The sequence below is a fragment of the Carassius carassius genome, unplaced genomic scaffold, assembly GCF_963082965.1.
Source record: "Carassius carassius unplaced genomic scaffold, fCarCar2.1 SCAFFOLD_65, whole genome shotgun sequence".
Lineage (NCBI taxonomy): Eukaryota > Metazoa > Chordata > Actinopteri > Cypriniformes > Cyprinidae > Carassius > Carassius carassius.
The window spans coordinates 252,501-270,000 of record NW_026775106.1 but is presented as its reverse complement, the minus strand read 5'-3'; the positions used below and the strand labels follow the sequence as shown (position 1 = coordinate 270,000).

Here is a 17,500-nt window from a genome sequence, read left to right as displayed (position 1 = left end):
TACTGATGCTTGTGCCAATTTATCTTTATCTGATCTTTATTTATCTCTTACACCGAGCAATAATCTATAAGAAATGTTACGAACATAGATAAAATAACTGCTGATAGTGAGCTATGATTTCAGATCGCGCTTTGAATAGGAAAAAATATCCCATCTTTACTAGTCGATCTCAACCGTCTGGTCAGTCTAAAGAGACGCTCAGGACAGTTGACAGAACGCAGCTGCGTGTCGTCACGAAAGCGTATCATTTTCACGTGTTATTAAGCCTTGCCACTTGCCAATTTAACCATTCAAAAGATTTTAAAGCATTCAAACACACGACGCGGAAAAGCTGAACTGAGCAGCTGGTTACTCGCGCTGTGCTCGGTGCGGAGAGAGTGTTTGTGTTTGATCCCAATGTTCCAGATATGTATTTTTAGAGTGTTTGCTAATGTGATTGGTTCTGATGTTTGGGTGAGAAGCAGTGCTGGTCTGAGACTGGTTAGTGTTAGTAGAGTTAGTCTGGTTAGTAAGTCTCAGAACTAGCTGACTGAGTGGACTCTTTTCAGGGTTCAGTTCTTGGGTTTGTAGCGCTTTAAAATGTAGCGTTTCTGTGGGACTTGATTTAAGATGCATCCAGAATTTGAGGGATCTTTTATATCATATTGATAATCAATGGGAATCGGCCTAATTCTGCCCTACATGCGTTATTGGGTGTTCTTCTTTGTAATTTTAGAATCATTTTGCAGAATTCTGTGTGTAGGGCTTCTGTTGGATGTCTGTCCCATCTAGTGTAGCTCTGATCACTGAGTGGACCCCAAACCTCACTTCCATGCAGCGCTATGGGCTGAATCACACTAGCAAAGATTGGAAGCGGTATTTCAATATTTTGGAATTTTTTCCTGATTGCATATAGAGCTCTTCGAGCTTCATCTTTGAGAGCATTCACTGCCGAACTGAAACTCGCCGATGCAGTGAGGATCAGGCCGAGGTAAGTGTACTGCATCGTGTGTTCTAGAGCGGTGCTGCCTAGACTGAACTGGTGTCTGTGTTCCTGACACCTGGGCTTCTTCTGAAAGACCATAATGTTGGTCTTGTTGAGGTTTACTGCCAGGGCCCAGTTCTGGCAGTAGTTGTCCAGCAGGTCCAGCTGTGGGGTGGAGGACAGCAGCACCAGATCATCTGCGTACAGCAAGAGCTTGATGTTCTTGTCTTGTAGAGAGAGTCCAGGGGCTGTAGACTGTTCCAGCTGCACCGCTAACTCATTGATGTAAATGTTGAACAGCGTTGGACTCAGACTACAGCCCTGCTGCACTCCTCTTTTCTGGGTGAAGAATTCTGTATGTTTGTTGCCAATTCGGATCGCACATTTGTTGTTCGAATACATTGATTTTATAATGTCAAACACTTTACCCCCTACACCACTTTGTAAAAGTTTATAATATCATCCGTCGTGCCAAATAGAATCAAAAGCTTTTTTGAAATCGACAAAGCATGCAAATATTTTTCCGTTTTGGGTCTGTTTCACGTGTTTATTGATTAGGGTGTGTAGGGTGTAAATGTGGTCAGTCGTTCTGTGATTTGGAAGGAAGCCAATCTGACTCGGGCTCAGGACATTGTGTTCGTTAAGGAAGTTTACCATTCTATGGTTTAAAATACTGCTAAATAACTTCCCCAGATTACTGCTCACACAGATACCTCTGAAATGATTAGGGTCCAGTCTGTCTCCACTCTTGTGAATAGGGGTAATGAGTCCTCGGCTCCAGATGTCAGGGAAGCAGTCTGAACTAAGTACAATGTTGAATAATTTGAGCACAGCTGTCTGAAGCTCAGGTGTGCTGTGTTTCAGCATTTCACCTAGAATGCTGTCAGGACCACAAGATTTCTTACATTTTTGGCTTTTGAGTTTGTTTGTCAATTCTTTAAATGTAATTGGGAAGTCAAGTGGATTTTGATTATTTTTAATTGTGTCTTCATAAGTTTGTAGATTTTGTTTGATCAGATCATAATTGTCATTGAGCTGTTTTGGTGGGATTTCTTGATATAAATTTTCTAAATGTTGTGTCCAAATGTTTCCGTCTTGTATTGGTAGATCTTGTGGTTTTGTTGTGCTCAGATTATTCCACATATCCCAGAACTGATTTGATTTATTGAATCTTCTATTTCTTCTAAACTTTTGTTCAGATGGTTATGCTTTTTTGTTCTAATTGTGTCTTTCTATTGTTTTAGTTTTGAACAGTATTCAGTTCTTATGTCGGTGTCGTATGGTTCTTTATGTTTCAGATTTGATCATTTTCTAAGTTGTTTTCTTAAGGTTTTGCAGTCTGAGTCAAACCATTTTTCATCTTTTGGTGTTTTTTAATGAATTTTTTTCCTTTTTCAATTCACTTATATATGCTGCTTTTTGAAATATGTTATTGATTTCATTTGTAGCCAAATTAACACCATCTTTAGTTGTTTCAAATGTTTTATTCAGAAATATAGTGATTAGATTCTTCAGTTCTTCAGAATTCAGGGCATGGATGAATTTCTCTGCGCTGTCTGAAGTCCATCTGTATCTCTGCTGGACCTGAAACATTTTGCAGGTTTCCAGCTTGGTTTGTTCTGGTGTGTGATTTGTTTTAATATAAATGTTAGTTTGGTTATGGTCAGAAAGTGGAGTTTGCTGTTTGACAGTGAATGCACTGAAGGAGGATGGCGTAGTCAACTACACTAGCTCCAAGAGCTGAACAACACGTGAACCTCCCTAAAGAGTCCCCTCGGATCCTGCCATTAAGGATGTACAGGCCTAAAGCTCGGCAGAGGTGCACTAACTCTGAACCAGTTTTATTTACAGTTTGGTCAAGATTATTTCTTGCTGGAAGATTTCTTGTGAGACCCAGGGAGCTCTGGCCAAAGATATATTGATTCCCCTTTGGATCTATTTCCCTCTCTCTCTGTCTCTCTCCCTCTCAATCTCTCTCTCTCTCTCTCTCTCTCTCTCTCTCTCTCTCTCTCTCTCCAGGTATTTTTGTCCTGATCCAGATTAACATTCAATCCTGCTAAAGTCGAGCCGCTCTTAGCTCCGCTGACACACACAACACTGTGCAGCATGTACATACTGTACTATACTGTACTCATAATAATTACAATAACTAGATACTAACCCCTGTACTTCATCAGATCAGTACACTGTAAGAGACTGTTAAACCGTACAAGCTGAATCTGTTATGAAGGAGTCATCATATTTTCATTTGATTAGACATGCTTAATTATTTAAGTTCTATTAAACAATTAAAATGGAATCCCGAAAAAATTAAAATGGATTTTGGGGAAATATAATGCATTATATTATAATGATACTCAAGAAACAAACAGATCCCGACACAAACAGCAGCAGCACAACTCTACAGTGAACACACACACACACACGTGTGAGCCACAGGGGCTGCTGGGAACCATGATAATGATGTCAAACACAAACCAACACCTGCATGTTTACAATGAAATACAAAAGACCAGTTTGACTTTAAATCAGCCACAAACTTTGTCCCTTAAGTAACACACACACACACTCTGGCTGAATCTGGTATTGAGGGTTACAAACCCAGAACAGTGGAGCCTCAGCCAAGGCCAGATAAACCACTAACCCTAATCAGCACCACACACACACACATTAATACACAAAGAGGAATGTGTTGCGAGACATGAGAAAACCATCATCAGACCTTGTACTTGAGTCTTATCATGGACAGAAAGTCACACAGATCCTGCTGCAGCCTTGATTAACACACACACACACACACACACACCCATCAGAACAGCTGACTGATGAAAGAGTAAATGAATCAGCAGCATCACCTGTGTGTGTGTTAAAGCACAGTAAATCACACACACACACGGCCTGGAACAACACACATCTGCTCATTTCACCAGTGAGAGTCCTGTGATCATCATCATCATCATCATAGCTAGTATTAGTACAAAAAACTGCAACCTAAATGGCCTCAAATTTATCATATTCTTTGTTTAAAATGACAAGGGATAGAGAATTATAAAAAAAAACTTTAAACTTATAAACCACTTTTATCTCAGCTTAATGAGTATCAAGATTAAAGCCGAGATTAATCTCTTCTTCCATGCTGTGAGAAAGCTGCGCGATGATTGAACGAAAAATTGTAGGGCGGGACTTGGTTCTATGCATCAGTAGCTGATTGGATGTTGAGATGTGGGCGTGTCTCTCACATGGAGGCGGATCTGAATGCCAGTCTCAAAATGGTTAAACAGAAACATATGCATGATGAACAGTTTCATAAGCTGAAAACTGTGAATGTGATTTAATTACCTGGAGCATCAAACACCTGTTCATTCACCCTGTCCTAATCCATACTAGCTCTCTCTCCTTCAGCAGAAACACATACTCTGCTCATGTTTTTGGGCATGATATTCCTCATATTTCTTAATATTGACTATATAGTCTGTACTCTAACAAGTGCACTAAACAGACACGTCAGTGTGACATTATTATGAGTTTCCATTCACTGACTGACACACTCAGTATGCGACACTAGCACGAGTATGCAGCAGAGCAGACTGACCCTGATTCCATGAGAACACGAACAGAATACACTTTAAAGACTGTTTCCTCTGTGGAGAGATTCTGAGAAAAGCGTGTCAGTCCCTGAGCTCCACAGAGTCACGCAGTGGCCTACATGATGATGGTTTCTGAGTGAGCTATCCCAGGGTCACACACACACACACACTCACCTGAGGCTTGATGTGGCCCGGATGAGAGCAGTTCTGGGAGTCCTCGCTGTGATTAACCCGATCGGAGATGTGGATGCTGGAGGCGCAGCCCATCATTCACTGCGCGAATAGGAATGTCTCTCTCAGATCATCAGGAGATCGGATCTATCGAGTCTATCGATCAAACACAAACTCTGCTCATGTTGCTCAGCCCCCCCCCACCGACGCCGCGCTTCACTCGCGCCCGTTACTCCTCATCCTCACGGTCCGCTCACGAGCTTCGCCTCTTTTCTGGCGGATTTCAAGCTCCGGTTCTGTCCACGTCCATCTGCTCGTGCGCTTATTCTCCTTCGACCCGATCGCTTCGCGCGGCCTCTGTGTCTCTTCCCTCAGCCGCAGTCATCGGGAACCAACCGGCGCGTTTATTCCGCTCCCCATCAACAGGCTGAAATCTGCCCCGGACGCGCTGCGGGACGCGCGATCCGCCATTTATGACATCAAACGGGCCGTTAGATGAAACTCCGGAGCGGCGCGTCAACGCCAAAGCTGTATTAAACAGCAGCTGTCAATCAAGGGCCTACGATTCTGCCTCTCTTTCACGGGGACGGACGGAGAAAACCCACGGACGGCCGCCAGATAACAGAAGAAAAGGCGTTTGCGCGTCGCGAGTTTCCTGACGGAGAATAACCCGCGTTGAGAACAGCAGCGGCGCGAATGTGACAGCAGCAGATCCAATAAAAGCACGCGCACGGATTGACCTACAGCCTCGAATGACGTCAATGCAAATGAGCTGCGTCGAGCCAACCAGCGGCCGCTTGCGCGCAGAGGGGCGGAGCTCGCGTGTGGAGGGAGCTTTAAAGCGCAACGCGATGCAGACGAGCTTGTGGACGGAGGCAGAAAGGGTTAACTGAGGAAATCACAGCTGTACAGAACTTATCCTGTGAAGTAGAATGCCATACAAGTTTTGTTGTTTTTAAATAAGTGAATTGCTTTAGGTTGGTACAAAGTCTAAAAATATTAATTAGTTAATAAACATGACCCTCTGACCCCTGCGATAAATTTGTACTCAGTGATATCGATCGTTTTTTAACCTTTGCAGAACGTTTCTTATATTTGCATTTCATTACCTAAAAATAAAAATATGGTCAGCATGATAGATGAAAATAAAACCCTTGCAGCTCAAGTGTGTGTCTCTGGGCCATAAATGCATCTTCAGCACTGTGCCATTATTTTAGAGAAAAGTGTTAAACATCTCAATACAGTTTTTTTTTCTTTTTGAGTGCAAATGAAACATCAGCTACAATAAAAACATATGATCCTTATTATTCTGATGGGTGTTTATTACTTCTGTTTTGGTGAAGTGAATCTGCTGTTATATCAGATCAGTCAATGATTAACAAACACACACACAGTAAATGAATCAAGTTTGCAGCTCAATAACACACGACTGCAGCACACTTTTCAATCAGCCTTCGTTACTAATATAAAACATGTTGAAATAATGTATGTTTGTAGAGTAGTAGTAGAGTAACAGCTGCTGTTCCTCTCGTGATCTGTAGCTCTTAAGTTCATAAAGCTTAATGGAAAACTAACTCTGAATGTCACGCAGAATTCCAAGTGTATCTTTATTTGAATGGTTTGACCTGACACACAATCATGTGTTGATAAAGAGAATCACAGCACAAGCGCAACGCAAAACAATCAGCCAAGCGTCCTGACTCCTGCTCATGAGAACCACATCAGAGGCAGATGCTAGAAAACACTTCTGTGAAGGGAAACTATATGCCACTACAATGCATACAGATATTTACATTTTCATGAAATGCTTACAAAATAGCTGAAATATGGCTATAAAAATACCTGAGTTTACAAATTAACACTTGGCACATCACATGTAGGGTAAAAAAGAAAATTATATATAATTAAAATGCATTATATAAGAAGTCATTACAATTCAAAATATGCTATTTTTTGTTTGTTTGTATGTTTTTTTCTTTTCATTTTGGTAAATAGGAGGTAGAAACTCTTCTTCTGTGGTCGTGGTGGCGTGGGGGGGGTTCTGCCTGCTTCACTGGAGTCAGTCCTAAAACAGCCGGCCAGAAATGCAGTTGCTATTGAGATCACTGAGGTTTCTATTCATCACGTTCATCTGTGGTGTTTGCAAAAGCCCTGACATGCACAGCGCTGTCAAACCATGCTGAAATCTGAGCTCAATAAGAACTGCGTGTCTCTGGCAGACTAGAGGAAGTAGGACTGGAGCGTCCCGCGGCGGCGCACGTCCGTCGTCCAGCAGTGAAAGCCTCCTCCCAGAGAGTTAGCGTGCCGGATGCTGACTTTAATGGTCTTAATACCTGCGAGAGCGACAGCCCACACAAACACAGAGCAGGTGAATGAGGAATCACATCACAGCTGAAGATCATCTCATCACAGCAAGAGCCCAAAACAGCGCTCTCACCCAGATTCTCAAACATCTTCTGTATGGTCATCTCGCTAGCGTCCACCATCACACGCTTCTCGTCCAGCATCAAGACATTCATGGAGAGCCATTTGGATGACATCCACAACGGATGATCTGAGATTACACAAATACTCACATTTAGCCAAATATTTTACAGATGGACATTCATCTTCTACAAAATCTGGGAAAATATGAAATATGCATTTATCAGAGCAGTGACTGAGTGACATACAACATGACCCTGGACAATTAAATGCACATAGATTTCATTTGAAATATCTTTTGATTCAAATTGTTCATTTTCATGTTGTAGTTGGAACATCTGATTACAATTGTAATATATTAGATGCTCGGGATCTGTGTCTTCTCACTTGTCAACCTGTCTGTGTACTGGAAGCTTCTGTCACCAAGAAAGATTCCTTGTGTGTAAACACACTTGGCAATAAAGCGCTTTTTGACTTCTTCCAGAGACGTTCATTTTTGACTCAAGGAACACTGACTCAGTTTAGAGCACTGTATCAATATAAAATAGCAACTTTAAGCTTGTGTTTAAAGCGTTAGGTGCTCTGATAGGATTTAAGATTTGAACTTTGACTGAAGAGTTTAGGACCATCCCACCAAACTCACGTCAGATCTCATGTGCTACAGTGAGACGCAGCACTCAGGTACTCACTGTCTGGAATAAGAGGAGTTGGAGGAGTCACCACAGTCCAGCCGGCCTTCTTAAACATCTCGATCTGCAGGAGAGAGTCACCACCATGTGAGCGTGTGTCACTGCAGAGCTACAGATCAACACTAGGGGGCAGCACAGCACTGACCTGCCTGCAGGGCCGATCCGGGTTGGACAGCACCAGCCCTGGGCCGATGATGTTAAAGGTGGCGTCGATGTGCATGGGGTTTGGGTCTTTGAAGGAGATGATGTGGATCTTGTAGGTTGGGGCGAGGTGACGTCTCATCCACTCGATGCCCATGTAGTTTGTAACCTGTCAGTGAAAATGTGAGGAGCTGAAGGGTTCTCAACACAAGCTGGAGCATTAGAGAGCAATGAGCTCAGAGCGGATGAGGACACTCACCTGACTCCTCTGTACAAAGATATCAGTGCCAGCTCTGATGAAGTCTGCAGCGTCGAAACACGGCTCGAACTCAGTGGTGACAAACTTCCCCTGAGCAGCCAGCTTATGTCTGTCCTCCACGGTGCGGATGGGGTACTCCTACACACACACACACACACACACACACACTGTGAGTGCTGCATTAGTGGTGTAACATGCATCTGTTTACACCCGTGTCTGTTCACACCTGATCGTACAGCTGGTCACTCATGGTGGGTTTGGGTGCAGTGGTCCACTTGGCTCCTCGTCTGAAGTACTCCTTGATGAGGGGCCGATACGCACGGTACTCGAAGAACCGGGCTCTCCAGGCCATCGGGGCCTCGATGATCTCGTTCCCCACCACGATCAGGATATCTCTCGGCATCGCTGCATACATGCCTGAGCAGAAAACAGCTGGTCAGTGATATCAGTGTGTGTGTGTGTGTGAGTGTGTGTGTGTGTGTGTGTGTGTGTGTGTGTGTTTATCAGTGTGTGTGTGTGTGTGTTTATCAGTGTGTGTGTGTGTGTGTGTGTGTGTTTATCAGTGTGTGTGTGTGTGTGTTTATCAGTGTGTGTGTGTGTGTGTGTGTGTGTGAGTGTGTGAGTGTGTGTCTGTGTGTGTGTGTGTGTGTGTTTATCAGTGTGTGTGTGTGTGTGTGTGTGTGTGTGTGTTTATCAGTGTGTGTGTGTGTGTGTGTGTGTGTGTGAGAGAGAGAGCATGTGTGTGTGTGTGTGTGTGTGTGTGTGTGTGTGTGTGAGAGAGAGAGAGCATGTGTGTGTGTGTGTGTGAGAGAGAGAGCATGTGTGTGTGTGTGCGTGTGTGTGTGTTGTGTGTGTGTGTGAGTTCATCAGTGTGTGTGTGTGTGTGTGTGTGTGTGAGAGAGAGAGAGAGCATGTGTGTGTGTGTGTGTGTGTTGTGTGTGTGTGTGTGTGTATGTCAGTGTGTGTGTGTGTGTGTGTGTGTGTGTATCAGTGTGTGTGTGTATGTCAGTGTGTGTGTGTGTGTGTGTGTGTGTGTATGTCAGTGTGTGTGTGTGTGTGTGTGTGTGTGTGTGTGTATCAGTGTGTGTGTGTATGTCAGTGTGTGTGTGTATGTCAGTGTGTGTGTGTGTGTGTGTGTGTATGTCAGTGTGTGTGTGTGTGTGTGTGTGTGTGTGTGTATCAGTGTGTGTGTGTATGTCAGTGTGTGTGTGTGTGTGTGTGTGTGTGTGTGTGTGTGTGTGTGTGTGTATGTCAGTGTGTGTGTGTATGTATCAGTGTATCAGTGTGTGTGTATCAGTGTGTGTGTGTGTGTATGTATCAGTGTATCAGTGTGTGTGTGTGTGTATGTATCAGTGTATCAGTGTGTGTGTGGTCAGCTCTCACCGGTGGAGGTGAAGTCCGGGGTTTTATACTGCACTGACCAGTCGATGGGTTCCGGTCGTCTCACTGTGACTCCCTCATGCTGGAGAATATTGCACATTTCCTCGATTTCAGCGACTGCTTTCTTCACGTGGTCCTTCGGGAATGTGTGTCCCCCGTGCTGCTGGTAGAAGGGCCAGTATTTCTCATACGTGTTGGCCTGCACACACACACAGCTTCAGATTCTCTGATCAAATTAGTGCTCACACAATTGGACGATAATGTTGTTAATATTAAGCACGCTGCAGTTTTATTGTCTACTTCTTTAAATGCTGAAGCTCTTTTTTTAGGGCTTGTCATAACTTATGTCAGTGACGGATGTAATTTGAGTCCTCAACTTAAGACAGATCCCTAGACTAACTGCTAGTTGGTCAGACTAGTTCTTAACATACTGGCTGTGTTCATGAAACTGTATTCTGTCTATATTTATATGTCCTGCCATTGTTTCAGCAACAAAAGAGGGTGTTTTGGTAAATAAGAGTTGTGTACCTTGACCTCCACGGTGAACGGGGGGACGCAGGCGTTCTCGGCTCGCCCTACGATCACCTCCTCGAGCGGGTCCCACTCGTTGAACGCGCACACGGGGCAGTCCTCGGGCGCGTGCTCGGTAACCGGCTCGTCCACCGTGAGCGGGAGCTGCGCGGCGGCGGAACTCGAGGTGCTGCGGAACGCGCGCGACGCCCATCCCGACGCCACGCGACCCACCTGCGCGATACAGAACAAGAAACCAAGAAAGAGCAATGCAATTAATGGAGGGGGGAATTATGGAGGCCTTAATCAGCTGAATTATGAAAAGTTATTTACATGTTCTTTAATGAAATCTATTCTTATCACTCAGAAATTGCTAGTAAATTAAACCTGAAATTTTGGGTTTAAAATAGCACTTTCTTGGAAAAAAAATTCCAGAATTTCAACAGATTACATTACGCCCCGAGAAAAAGGATGGCAGGCTGTGATTCGCGCACTGCTTTAGGACTGAATCCATTCAACACTCCTCAGTGCATGCATGAAGAGAAGGGGCAAGGGCTCGAGCTCGATCGCGAGATTATAACGCGCACAGTCAGATCTACAGCCCGAGCGCGCGCTTCATGATCCTGGAGTCAAAGTGTGAGGATCTCTGATCGCTACAGCTGTGCTGTCACTCACTCACAACACACGATCTCCAGCTCTGAGCCAATGCAACATTTTCTAAGAACATGATTTACAATAGATTAAAAGACGAATATGTTGTTTATAATCTCACTCCACCTGTAAAAGAGAATGCAGTTAAGAGTTTAACACTGCAAATCAATGTTTATGATCAAATCAATCAGCTGTCATAATTGTGGAAGTATCTGTGGTCTCTGTAAATGCATTCCATAAGGATCTGATCGCACACATGTGGCTCTAGTCCTTTACTCTGAGACGCGCGAGACTCACCAGAGCGCCGATCAGATGAGCAGCTTCTGCTCCACGGCTCCCTCCTCTCAGGCATCGGACTCGCAGCATGTTGTTCTGGTTCTGGCTCTGGACTGGAGCTCTCAGGCATGCAGCAGCAGTTCTGATCCGGGAAAGTAGGAGAGGCGCCGCGGGGACGCGCTTTTATAATGCGCGCGCAGATGGCAAGGGTCGCCGAGAGAAATTCTTGCAGCAACGTGACATGAGAGAAACTGCAGCAGGAGGAGAAGATCCCTGACAGCAGCACATTCTTATCACTACCGCGTCTGAAGCGGATTAAAATGACGCAACCGCGCTCGATTACATTCGCTACTGTAATTACTGTAGGCAGCTGCTGGGTAATAATAATAATAATAATAATATTTACTTTTATACGGCGACCCTACCGCCCTCGAGGAAGGCTATAAGACGAAATAAACAAGATAAAAAAGTAAAAATACGTAAAAGAATCATGTGTCTATGCATAATCAAAGAATGCATATCAATATTCAATTCAAGTTCATTTGTATAGCGCTTTATATGATCGTTGCAAAGCAGAAAATTACTTTTGTACAATATAGGCTAGCTTATCAGAGGTGACTGTCAGTTAATGAACATATAGCAGAAATATATGGAAAATCAATTAAAGATGTAATCAAACAGCAATTATTATATAATGCAATCAAACTTATAGTAAAATGTGGTATTTCTTTATGTTGTTTCAGAGTTGGTATCATCTGAGGTCCTATAAATATAAAGCAGATCACATGATGAAGAATCTAAATGAAAAACTCTACAGCAGAACTTCTCAACCCTGGCTCTCGAGATCCACTTTCCTGCAGTTTACCTTCAACCTTGATCAAACTCACCTGCCAGTAAATTTCTAGCCATCATGAAGACCTTGATTAGCTTGTTGGGATCTAAACTCTGCAGGAAAGTGGACCTCGAAGGCCAGGGTTGAGACTCCATACAGCCAAACCAAGAACCCGACAGCGAGCCAGTGCAGGATTCAGTGACCACCGCACTCCGGATCCTGGAGCCCAGTTTTGCACATATTGAAATTTATTTGTTGGTGTGCATTTGTTTTGGAGACCTCAGCTAGGAGCGCATCGCAATTGCACATAAAAAATACAAATATATATGTATATATATATATATACAGTATGTGTGTGTGTGTGTGTGTGTCATGTTTTGAGCTCAGAAAGAAAACAAACAGTCGTTTAATTACCAGGTTTATAATTAACGTACATCTCTGTGTCATCTGCGTAAAATGCTCATTTAAAACAAGTGATCTTAAATGCTGACCAAGAGGGAAATGTAAGTAGTTTGGGGGCCAGATTAACCGGCTCGAAGAGGTTATTAGTGTTTAGAAGGTTATGAGAAACAGTAAACTACGTTATTCAATTAAATTAATAAAATACCAAAATAAAATGGTAAAAGATTTAAATAAACTAACTGGACGGTATCGATAGTGGTGGCGATCATATGCAACACTGCTTTACCAAACAAAGCTTAGTAAAACTTGACTGTCAGAAAACCAGGACAAGCACAGAACTGATGTGGCAGACAAACTGCAAGATAATATTTAAATAACAAATTTTGTCATAGATGGCATCATTGAGAGAAAAACAAGACAAAAGATCAATGCAATCAATGGATTTTCCTTGAAACTGATGGTAAGAGAGGAAAAACTAGAACATTGTACTTTTAGATTGAAAAGCATGAGAGCATTGAGACACAAGCATGCCGTTTATGAAACAATCTCTAAAATATGTCTTTTGTTATGTGCAGCGGGACACTCAACAAATGAATGAATGCAAACCGTTGGAGTAGAGTTCAAGAGTCCTGGTGCAGCCCACAGCTGATTGAGTCGATGTGTGTATTGAGCTGAACCCTGGACTCCATGAATGAGCTTCAGTCCTCCAGCCCTTGGCCAGAGTTCACACGCTCTTTGATTAATAACAGTTCCATGTAAAGAGTAGGCCTACATTAAAGCCATAATTAGGGAATCCACATCCACAGTTACTCCAAAGAGCCAGAAATCCTGGACAAGACAACAACACGGATGAGTCCTCCAGAGAAAGATGAAATCATTATATCAGTGAACATTTCTGCCAAATCTGTACGCTTTACAGCATGCTATAACAGTAACACAAACATATCAGACCACAGTTTTAAATGAATATGCTAATCCAAGCACCTTGGCCCAAACGGCCATTCTGAGCAAACAGTTGAAATCACTACCTTCATTAAATAAATGCATGTCTGTATGTTTCAAATGTCCTCAGTCGTTTACAGCAGTATAATAATTAGTCAAGTCACTTTACGTCTATAGTGCATGTTTCAAAGCAGCTTCACATGAATAAACAGAAAAATAACAGAAGTGATGCAAACCTCATCAAATATGGGAGAAATGCAGATGCTGCTGTAATGCAGCTCTAAACAAGAAAGTGCCATTTTTCAGATCAATTCAGTGTTGAAACAAGTCCATTTCAGCTAGAACCGTCTCTACAGAAGACAATAGTGTCCAGATAAAGTTTGTTCTCATCTGACAGTGCAGTTAAATCAATAATCTTACTAAATATACATATTAGTCCGGGCAGAGTACAGAAGTGCTGTATTTACACACCGAGCACGACTGCCGCTCATCAGACTGCAAACACTAAAGAAGTAGGACACTCAATGAGTTCAGCTGAATGAGTATTCATTTTCTTGAGATATTGGACGTTTGTACAGTGTGTGTAAAGTAGTGTTTCCAGTAAGAGAATAAAGCTGAATGTACAGCTGTAAAATCTGTTTGAGAACTCGAGATCTAAGTCACCTATTTTCTAAAACCACATGCAGAATGCTATCGGTGCATGGCTCCTCCCCCTCTCTATCACTGTAACCTTGAGAAGTTCAAATCTGGCCCATTCTAGCACCTCAAACACACAGCTGGCCCGCAGGACTGTCTACCGCAGTGCATGCTGGGAAACAGGCCTCTGTAAACATGTCTTTCCACTCATACAGCCATCTGCTGTGAGCGCGTGGGAGCGGGATGTCACAATTATTTGCTGAATGAAACTCGGCCTGTATTTTGATAGCAAGAGGTCATTGAGTTTTATTTTTCAACCGGAGTAAAACAGCTGCTATCAGGAGTCTCTCGAAGAACTGATAGCGAAGCTTGTCTTGACACGGTCTCGAAATGATGCAACAGCTCTGTGAATCCACCACAGTTCTGGCACTGGATCAAACTGCTTATATAAAGCCAAATCCTGTCAATGTTTATGTGAAAACAAACAGCCATATAGTGGTGATTAACTATATTTGACATCATGCACACTAAATATCAGTTTCAGAACACTGACTTTTACAGAGTTAAAGGCTCTCAGCTGATCAACTGTCACTCTGCTTTGAGTAAGTCAAGCATTGATAAGAGTTTACAAGTACCCTGTTCTTCCAACAGACTAACACAACTCAAAGAAAAAAATAAAACATGGCTCCTGGAGCAAATGCAAAGGTTACTTTTCAAAGCGAATGTCATTCAGCTTGTAATCTGCACTGGATTCTGTGTTTTGTCCTGACTAACTATAGTGTGATCATTCAAGCACACAGTGAGAAGCAGCACATCATCGGTCAGTTTTGATGAACAGAAGAACATTCCTTCACTAAACTAGTCTGTGATTTCATTTAACTACATTTGTAGACAAACTGCAAAACATGAGCCTTGTTGCTTTTTAATGAATCAGTTCAAAGACTCACTCATAACACTCACTCATCCATCGCCACTGTCTGGTGTATACCGTATAATAACTAATGAACGAATCAGTGAAATAATAATTTTGGTTCTTGAGATGAATCAGTAACAACACACCAATTCCAGAAGAAATGTCTCTTATTTAAAAAACAGAAGCAATATGGATAAACAAATGATAAAGCTTGTCTTATTGAATATCAGATCCCTTTCTACGAAAACACTTTTTGTAAATAATATGATCACTGATCATAATATAGATGTACTCTGTTTGACAGAAACCTGGCTAAAACCTGATGATTACATTATTTTAAATGAGTCCACCCCCCAAGATTACTGTTATAAACATGTTTGTACTGGCTACTGTATACAGGCCACCAGGGCACCACACAGACTTTATTAAAGAGTTTGGTGATTTTACATCCGAGTTAGTTCTGGCTGTAGATAAAGTTTTAATAGTTGGTGATTTTAATATCCATGTTGATAATGAAAACGATGCATTGGGATCAGCATTTATAGACATTCTGAACTCTATTGGTGTTAGACAACACGTTTCAGGACCTACTCATTGTCGAAATCATACTCTAGATTTAATACTGTCACATGGAATTGATGTTGATGGTGTTGAAATTATTCAGCCAAGTGATGATATCTCAGATCATTATTTAGTTCTTTGCAAACTTCATATAGCCAAAATTGTAAATTCTACTTCTTGTTACAAGTATGGAAGAACCATCACTTCTAACACAAAAGACTGCTTTTTAAGTTATCTTCCTGATGTATCCAAATTCCTTAGCATATCCAAAACCTCAGAACAACTTGATGATGTAACAGAAACTATGGACTCTCTCTTTTCTAGCACTTTAAATAAAGTTGCTCCTTTACGCTTAAGGAAGGTTAAGGAAAACAGTTTGACACCATGGTATAATGAGCATACTCGCACCCTAAAGAGAGCAGCCCGAAAAATGGAGCGCAGCTGGAGGAAAACAAAACTAGAGGTATTTCGTATTGCTTGGCGGGAAAGTAACATATCCTACAGAAAAGCATTAAAAACTGCTAGATCCGATTACTTTTCTTCTCTTTTAGAAGAAAACAAACATAACCCCAGGTATTTATTCAATACAGTGGCTAAATTAACGAAAAATAAAGCCTCAACAAGTGTTGACATTTCCCAACACCACAGCAGTAATGACTTTATGAACTACTTTACTTCTAAAATCGATACTATTAGAGATAAAATTGCAACCATTCAGCCGTCAGCTACAGTATCACATCAGACAGTGCACTATAGACCCCCTGAGGAACAGTTCCACTCATTCTCTACTATAGGAGAGGAAGAATTGTATAAACTTGTTAAATCATCTAAACCAACAACATGTATGTTAGACCCTATACCATCTAAGCTCCTAAAAGAGGTGCTTCCTGAAGTCATAGATCCTCTTCTGACTATTATTAATTCCTCATTGTCATTAGGACATGTCCCCAAAACCTTCAAACTGGCTGTTATTAAGCCTCTCATCAAAAAACCACAACTTGACCCCAAAGAACTAGTTAATTATAGGCCAATCTCGAATCTCCCTTTTCTGTCCAAGATGCTAGAAAAGGTGGTATCCTCACAATTATATTCCTTCTTAGAGAAAAATGGTATATGTGAGGATTTCCAGTCAGGATTTAGACCGTATCATAGTACTGAGACTGCTCTTCTTAGAGTTACAAATGATCTGCTCTTATCATCTGATCGTGGGTGTATCTCTCTATTAGTTTTATTGGATCTTAGTGCTGCGGTTGACACAATTGACCACAACATTCTTTTGCATAGACTTGAACACTTTGTTGGCATCAGTGGAAGTGCATTAGCATGGTTTAAATCGTACTTATATGACCGCCATCAGTTCGTAGCAGTGAATGAAGATGTATCATATCGATCACAAGTGCAGTATGGAGTACCTCAAGGCTCAGTACTAGGGCCGCTACTCTTCACGCTTTATATGTTACCCTTGGGAGATATCATCAGGAAACATGGTGTTAGCTTTCACTGTTATGCTGATGATACTCAGCTCTATATTTCTTCGCGGCCCGGTGAAACACACCAATTTGATAAACTAGTGGAATGCATAGTCGATGGAAAAAAACTGGATGACAAGTAATTTCTTACTGCTAAATTCTGAAAAAACAGAGGTGTTAATTATAGGACCCAAAAACTCTGTATGTAATAATCTAGAACCCTGTCAAATCTCTCAAATCCCTCTCAATGTCAAATGCAGAAATGTTAATCCATGCATTTATGACCTCAAGGTTAGATTATTGTAATGCTTTATTTGGTGGTTGTTCTGCACGCTTAGTAAACAAACTACAGCTAGTCCAAAATGCAGCAGCAAGAGTTCTTACTAGAACCAGGAAGTATGACCATATTAGCCCGGTCCTGTCAACACTGCACTGGCTCCTTATCAAACATTATTATTAAACATTGGTGTTAATTGATATCATTAACAATAATTAGCATTCATGTTCTCTGAGAGAGCTGGGGCCACAGTAATAGCACAAATAATCTCTTTGAATAGTTTCTCTGAAATACTTGATCATTGATTCCGTCAGGTCAGTCGCTGTATTCATTGGTCAGATATTCACATGGCTCATGATCAGACTGTATCACTCATCCAGGCACATGTCTCTCCACTCGCTCTTCTCTTTCATACA

The 17,500-nt window shown here is 42.0% G+C and overlaps 2 protein-coding genes across 3 annotated transcripts in view; both read right to left on the bottom strand.

Annotated features, from left to right (window-relative positions):
* pde8a (phosphodiesterase 8A) overlaps window positions 1–5,466 on the bottom strand; it is a 36,829-nt gene extending 31,363 nt beyond the window's left edge. For both annotated transcript variants that reach the window (XM_059547337.1, XM_059547338.1), the window contains exon 1: window positions 4,726–5,466. In XM_059547337.1, the coding sequence (XP_059403320.1) occupies window positions 4,726–4,821 (96 nt within the window). In that variant the 5' untranslated portion in view covers window positions 4,822–5,466. The remainder of the gene's footprint in view (window positions 1–4,725) is intronic.
* An 846-nt stretch (window positions 5,467–6,312) lies between these two features.
* On the bottom strand, window positions 6,313–11,227 carry gatm (glycine amidinotransferase (L-arginine:glycine amidinotransferase)). The gene is made up of 9 exons (XM_059547339.1): window positions 11,074–11,227; window positions 10,144–10,359; window positions 9,619–9,814; window positions 8,462–8,652; window positions 8,236–8,373; window positions 7,981–8,145; window positions 7,836–7,899; window positions 7,160–7,276; window positions 6,313–7,055 (listed from the first exon to the last, which is right to left on the bottom strand). The coding sequence occupies exons 1-9, from the start codon at window positions 11,140–11,142 to the stop codon at window positions 6,943–6,945; spliced, it is 1,269 nt and encodes a 422-aa protein (XP_059403322.1). The 5' UTR covers window positions 11,143–11,227; the 3' UTR covers window positions 6,313–6,942.
* Window positions 11,228–17,500: the final 6,273 nt, after the last annotated feature.